This window comes from Suncus etruscus, chromosome 14 (genome assembly GCF_024139225.1).
Source record: "Suncus etruscus isolate mSunEtr1 chromosome 14, mSunEtr1.pri.cur, whole genome shotgun sequence".
Taxonomy (NCBI): domain Eukaryota; kingdom Metazoa; phylum Chordata; class Mammalia; order Eulipotyphla; family Soricidae; genus Suncus; species Suncus etruscus.
Genome location: NC_064861.1, coordinates 96,388,685 through 96,395,952, shown reverse-complemented (window position 1 = coordinate 96,395,952; position 7,268 = coordinate 96,388,685). Strand labels below are relative to the sequence as shown.

At 49.6% G+C, this 7,268-nt stretch overlaps 1 protein-coding gene across 1 annotated transcript; it reads right to left on the bottom strand.

The window, feature by feature from the left end:
- Nucleotides 1–1,495: 1,495 nt before the first annotated feature.
- Nucleotides 1,496–4,093, bottom strand: LOC126028714 (leukocyte immunoglobulin-like receptor subfamily A member 6). Its single transcript, XM_049787643.1, has 8 exons — nucleotides 3,859–4,093; nucleotides 3,612–3,780; nucleotides 3,481–3,554; nucleotides 3,241–3,302; nucleotides 3,031–3,157; nucleotides 2,721–2,860; nucleotides 2,572–2,668; nucleotides 1,496–1,636 (listed from the first exon to the last, which is right to left on the bottom strand). Exons 1-8 carry the CDS (start codon nucleotides 4,091–4,093, stop codon nucleotides 1,515–1,517), a joined length of 1,026 nt encoding a protein of 341 aa, XP_049643600.1. The 3' UTR covers nucleotides 1,496–1,514.
- Between the last annotated feature and the right edge of the window lie 3,175 nt (nucleotides 4,094–7,268).

Genomic DNA, 7,268 nt, shown 5'->3' with positions numbered 1-7,268 from the left:
TGTTGCATTCTTCTGAGCTGATATTATTTTATTTTTTATTTAAAATATTAAATATATTTTTAAATTAAATTTTAATTTAAGTTGGGGACCATCAGTGTCAGTATCAGCAAGCATGTCCACCGCATTGACTGTGGTGTGGGAAATTTCCAGGAAGAAGGCTACACTGACCAGATCGGTCAGTGTGTGAAGGGGAGCACCAAGCTGGAAATTCTGAGTGTCCCCTGTTGCATAAATGCCCTTGGAAGGGACTGGATGGTGGTGGATGGTGATGGAGGGATGATGGAGGGGCCTTTCTTCTCCTGCCCGGGCCACGACTCTCCAACTCTCTCCAGCCGTTAGGTCTGAGGTTTCAGGGTAGCTGCGAGGAGAAAACTCACAGGCAGTCAGGATTCAGGAAATATTGGCTTTATTCAGGCCCTGGCCAACATGTGTGTCCTAACATAACATAACCTGGATCCCTGTTCAGCCCTGCATTATATCTTTTCTATCAGCCATCTTTCCTCTTGCTTCTTCTTTCTCCATCCATCCTTCAAATCCTCTCTCCAAATTTCTTACTTCCCTTCAGGCCAAACCTTTTGTTATATACCAAAGACCCCTCCCAGAAATGGGAAGGTCTTATTAGCAAGTAAGGTTACAGGAAGAATGGGGGATAGGGGTAACGTTCCCTACATTAGGGAGTCAGATGGCAGCAGCATTCTTTATTGTGACAATTATGGGTTCTCACTTTCCAGAGCAGGAAGTTCTCAGGAAGGATGCCAGCTGGGAGAGGACCCACACCTTGAAAGAGTTTTTCAGGGACCCTAAGATGACGGACCCCCAGGAATCTGGCAGATAAGGCCAGCACCTCTGTCTTCCTTACACAAAATGACAAGGACTCAGTGGTGGAAACTTGGGGAGTCCATTTTTGTCCTCTGAACTGGAAGGTGGATGCATCAAGGAATGCCCACAGAGACACCCCTGTTCCCCATTACTTCTTCCTTCCTCATTCACTGTTCTTTACTGAGTACCCCTCCTTTACTGCATTGTACTTCTTCCTCCAGGTTTTTCACATCTCTGAGAGATGATACCTTCCTGTTCTAGCTCACACCTCCCAACATGAAACTTTCCACTTCCGTTCAGTCCTGTTGCAGCAAATAGCATTATTTCATCATTATAGGATTTAGTTTAATAAATGATTTTAGTTTTTATTCCCTTTTATTATTTGGAGGCCACACCAGGCAGCATTCAGATATTAGTCTAGGCTTGGCTCACAGAAATCACTCCTGGCAGGCTTAGAGACCCTCTGGGATATCAAAGATCGAATGCTGGGTGTGCCACATGCAAGGCAAATGCCCTCCCGTCTTCCATGGGATGGCTCCAGCTCCAAGTGGATTATTCTGCCGGAGATGCAATAGGCTCTAGAGATGAAGCCAATTACTTTGCATTTGTTAACATGCAGGCCACGAGAATCTCACCAAATCTTTGGCCTAAAAGGTCTCTCCGAGTCTTCCTGGGAAGTTGTCAGATCCTGGTTGTCATCTCGTGGCTGTAGACGGGAACCTGGTCTGACTGTGATGTGCCTCGAACAGCAGAAGGGCTAGAAGCAGCAGGACACAGCCCGCTACGCCAATCCTGATGAGGTTCTGCACTGTGTAGTCTGGGGGCCGTGATCATGGCCAAGGAGGTTCAGTGAGTCTGGTTAATTAGAGCTGAGGGAGAGAATGCCCGAAAACACTTGGGAACAAGAGACAGTGACACCAAGGAGCCACCCCACATTGCCCACGTGGTGTAACATTCCCAGGTTCCTTTCACTCATCCCTACTCATGTGTTCCTAGCACAGAAACAGCGGGTCCCTCACTGTCACCTGGAAATTCTCCCTGTGTGTTCCCAGCACAACTCAGGATGTAAATCTGGGCCAAGGAAAGACGGGTTGCCTCACTTGTGACCCAGAAAACACTCTCACCCTACTTAGCTTACAAGTCCCCATGGCAAACACCAGTCCCACGGCCCCATCCTGCCTTCTTGCGCAGTGCTCCCCTCTGTAGAGGCCCCAAGACCCAAAACACTACCACATAGGAACTGTGGGCACATGGGAGTTGGAGGGGCCCGGTGCCACCTAGAGATAAGACTGGCAGAGGAAGTAGTGGGGACAGGATGAAATGAGGACGGTCTAGCAGGTCGTTGTGGTAGCTGTTCCCTTCACAGACACAGTCAGGCTGCTCTGTGCTCCAGACTGTGGTCTCCTTGTCCTTGACCCCAGAGGTGCAGGGGAGTGAGGATGTGTTGAGACCCTTCTCAAGCCTTCTCCCCAGCCCACAGTCCTGCCCACCAGCAAACTGGGGTGTCAAGCTTTGGTGGCCACTGCTGGAGTTTGTTTCTGGGCAGGTATCTGGGGGGCACCTGGGCACCTCTGGCTTGTTCTTTTGGGCTTGTTTACTGTCATCTCTCTGTCCACTGGCACAGCCCTGGGTTTGACTGGTTCCCCTTGAGTCCCTCCCTCTCCTCAACCCCCCTCTCTTCCTTCCCAGGTGGTGACCCCTCCACCTGAAAACCTCCCCTTCCTCCTGACCCTCCAGCCCTGGGACTCTCACCTGAGACCTGGAGCTGCAGGGGTTGGCTGGGTGGGGACAGCAGGTGGGGGGCGGAGCTGTTGGAGCTGGAGCACCTGTAGGTGCCATCCTGGATGGGCTGGAGGGTGAAGTTGGCCTGAGAGGGGGCGGCTGGGTGTGGCAGGAGGCACTGCAGGGGTTCGGCCTTCATGGGCCAGGTAGAAGGTGTCGGCGATATTGGCCATGTGACACAGCAGTGTGACATCCTCTCCCGCAGGCACAAGTGGCTCAGGCAGTGCCCAGAGCTCAGGGCTGCTGCCCATCCCTGTCCCTGCAGGGGTAGTGGGGTGAGGAGGTGGCTGCTAAGTTTGCCTGCACTCACACGTGGGGAGGGTTGTTCCATGCGGTTCCGGGGTCTATGGGTATGGGGTCTATGTGCCCTCCTGTCCTGACCTCTCCCCCTCTTATCGCTGCACCCTGTGCCCATGCACGTCAACTTACCTGCCACCAGGATGTCCAGTGGCTCACTGGGCTCTGACCAAAGGAAGTCGAGGCCTTTTCCCCCAAAGCAGCGGTACTGATCCTTGTGGGAGGAGCTCACATGGCCAAGGGAGAAGTCGGGGCTCGGCTGCCCATGAAGGCTGTGCGGGGTGAGTCGCCCTTGGTCAGAGCAAAGATGCTGAACTTCTGGGAACTACAGCACAAGGTCACCTTGTCTCCAGACTGCACCAGGGGGCCTGGCTGTGCTGACAGGGATGGAGGGTTGAACATTCCTGGGAATATGGGGGACAGTGACAGTGAGAGGACACCCCACAAGGCCACGGGGTCTCAGCGAGGGCAGCAGTCACCCCTGCCTCTTTTACCCCAGGGTGCAGATCCCACACTGAGCCCCGCATGATCACAGTACAGCTCAGGGTGCTGGTCTGGGCGAAGACACAGGAGAGTTTCTACCTGTGACCTGGAGGCGCAGAGGGGTGCTCGGCAGAGACTGTATGTAGGGCTGGGACTGGGCAGAAAGGTAGCATCTGTAGTTGTCCCCATGAGAGGCATTCACGGGGTCCAGGGGGAAGCTTGCCTGCTACCTCCCCTGAGAAAATTGAGGCTCCAGTTGTCGAGGTTCAGAGTCCCCCTCCTTCAGCAGGTAGAAGGTGCCAGTCTTGTTCTTCGGGGTGCTGCAGAACAGGGACATGCTTCTCCCTGATGCCACCACGGGGCTCGGGTGGGCCTCGAGCAAGGGTGCACGAAACAGTCCTGAGAGGGAGCATCTGAATTAGGGGCGTCTCGAGGCAGCCCCCAATGAGGATCTGGTGACCCCACTCTCTTTCTTACCGGTCAGCACCAAGGTCAGGTTGTTGCTGCGCTGTTCGGAGTGGTTGGCGCTGCTGTACGAGCATTGGTACTGCCCTGTCCTATGCACGCTGATGTTCCGGAGAGAGATGTAGGCCTGGCCTCTGTAGTCCGGGGACTCTTCCATGTACTCCCACTCGAAATCCCTCACTGTATACAGTCGAAACTTGGAGGCCTCCGGGGGTCCCCGGCACCAGATGGTCACTGAGCCCCCCATGGGGACCCGTGGGCTTGGGTCGGCCCAGATTGAGGGTTTTGTGGGGGCTCCTAGAAAGATCAGGCTTGATTGTAGGGGTCTTCCTCCCTCCAGACAACCATCAAGCCCCTCACAGACCCAAGTGCTCTCCACCCCTTCGGCTGAGAAAGGAGCGGTGGGGGGACTCACCTACAGGTATCTGGTCCTCGGAACCCCTGCATAACCCTGAAAGAATTATCTGTGAGCATCCCACCCAGGGCAGCCCCCGACTGATCTGTCTTGAGTCTGAGATCTGAGGGCAACTAAGCAGAAGACTCAATCCTGAGCACTGAGTCTAAGGTCTCTGAGGGCAGGGCCAGAAGTGGGGGTCCCTCCCCAACACTCACGGAGACAGAAGAGGACAGCGAGGACCAGAATCCGGTTGCTGCCTGCCATGGCTAGGGTCCAGAAAGCCCATGAGAGTTTCTGTGTCCCATGACCCTCTGCTGCTTCCTCTTCTGTGGCTGTGGGAAATAGAAGGGCCTTGAGCCACATCCAAACCTTAGTTCCATGTGAAGGGGGAACTTGTCCAGTGGCAGATGCTCACCCTCATGTCTTTCTTGGGGATGGTCGATGGGAGGAGGTGTGGGGCAGGTGTGGTGATGTTGATCCTGAAGGAACCGCTGGGAGACAGCCTGAGAATTCCTCAGTGGAGCAGAGCCACACTTGGGGGTGTAGGATTGACTGAGCCACCAGGGACCTACTGGGGAAAATGAGGTGGCTGGAGGGTAACAGAGATGAAACAGACATAGGCAGATACAGGGACAGTTAGAGACAGAGAAAGAGGTAGAGTCCTGGAGATTGATCTTAGATCTCATACTTGTCCCCCGAATACCTAGAAACGAGTTCCTTATTTTGCGACAGTGTTATAAAAATGTGGGCATTTTGTCATGTGCTATTTCTGTTTTAGAAGAGTTATTAAGGGCCAGAGTGATAGCTCAGTGGAGAAGACAGTTGCCTTGCATTTGGTCTGAAATAGGTTTGATCCCTGGCATCCCATAGGGTCCCTTAAGCAGCACCAGGTTTAACCCCTGAGTACCATTGGATGTGGCCCTAGAACAACAACAAAAGATAGAGATAGAAAAAAGAAGGAAGAAGAAAAGGAAAGAAAAGATAGAAAGAAAAATGACAGAAATAAAAGAAAATCAGCCGGCATGGTGGCTCTAGAGGTAAGGTGTCTGCCTTGCGAGCGCTAGCCTAGGACGGACCGCGGTTCGATCCCCCAGTATCCCATATGGTCCCCCAAGCCAGGAGCGACTTCTGAGCACATAGCCAGGAGTAACCCCTGAGCATCACCGGGTGTGGCCCAAAAACAAAAACAAACAAACAAATAAAAAGAAATAAAAGAAAATCAGAGATGGGATTCAGTTACTCAGACTCCATGGCTAACCACAGCTTCCGGTTTTTGCCCTGCCTGCCTTTTTTTTTTCTAACTTAAGCCTTTGTTCCCAGAAGATTTGATGAAACAACCCAGCTGCTGGGAGGGTGACAAAGCCCTTGATATGGCTTCACTTTGGTTCTGGGAGAAGTTTATTGCCTAAAATGGCACTGTGGATTATTTTGGAGCAAAGGAAATATCAATGATTAAAGGAGAACATTTTATTTGTGATTTGATATGTGATTATGAGGATTCTGCTTATATATGTATATATATACATATACATGGAAACACACATGCACACAGACCATACCGCCTAGGATTATTTAGAGTTTTGCACTTAAGATGAAACCACCCTCAAACCCATGTGTGATTTGCCCATGGGAAGGTCACTGGGCTCTTCACTGCTGACAAAACAGACACCCAGAGTGATAAGTCTCATGTCATTGTCTGGACTTATCCTACAATATGACCACAAAATCATTGCTGTGTTTGCAACCATAATGCTTGCTCAGAATCAAGCACCCAGCACCTCAAGAATGATTTGGGGGTGATCCTGACAATGAACTTAGCACCTCATGATTTCTTCTGGGTATTTCCCAACAATAAACTCAGTTACATAGGTGTTGGTTCTGGGTTCTGACAGAAACTGTTGCTCCTCCAGGGGTTATATCTCTGTTGACTAAATATTATTTCTTCCACCAATGTAGTTTCAATGGTCTAAGCAGGCCAGCTCCATAAACTCACTTTTTTTCTTGAACAAGATATAATCAAGTTATGAAAGATTATAACTACACTGGCCCATGCAGAACAAACCTCACCAGATGGGGGAGAGGATGGGTGGGCCGAGGCTCCATCCTGATGAAGCCATGCTGGCTGCCTCATCACCCAGAATCACTGTTTCCCCGATGGCCCTGCCTCATCACTGACCTCATCACTGACCCTCTACAATTCCCTGTGGAGACACCAATATGATCACACTTCAGGTATGTCAGTTTGGGGGCTGGTACCACCAGGGCTTTTTTTGGAGTGAGTGTGGGCTCTCTCATTTTATTTCCCTTCTTCCAGGAAATCTGGCAGCTCTAACTGTGCCCACAAATACAGTTGCCATGTTTGAACCAGTGTTTCTTCCAGGATGGCCTGCATCTGTGTAATGCTCCTAAAACTTGTAGTATCATAGCTTTGAATTTCTGAAAAACTTCATTTGTTTGATGCTGTCATCCCTAAAGGAACACCCCCACTTAACAGACTGGACATACAAAAACAAGTGCTTACTAAACCTTCTGCCATTTTTAAATTAATAATTAGTTAAATTAATGACTTCATTGGTGATACAATAATGCTCACAAATGAGCTTGCTACTGTATTTTCCTTTTTCTTTCTTTCTTTCTTTCTTTCTTTCTTTCTTTCTTTCTTTCTTTCTTTCTTTCTTTCTTTCTTTCTTTCTTTCTTTCTTTCTTTTCCTTTCTTTCTCTTTATTTCTTTCTTTCTTTCTTTCTTTCTTTCTTTCTTTCTTTCTTTCTTTCTCTGTTCTCTTTCTTTCCTCTCTTTCTCTCTCTTTTCTCTCTCTTTCTCTCTCTCTTTCTCTTTCTTTCTTTCTTTTCTTTCTTTCTTTCTTTCTTTCTTTCTTTCTTTCTTTCTTTATTTCTTTCTTTCTTTCTTTCTTTCTTTCTTTCTTTCTTTCTTCTTTCTTTCTCTCTCTTTCTCTCATTTCTCTCTTTCTCTCTCTCTTTCTCTTTCTTTCTCTCTCTCTCTCTTTCTTTCTTTCTTTCTTTCTTT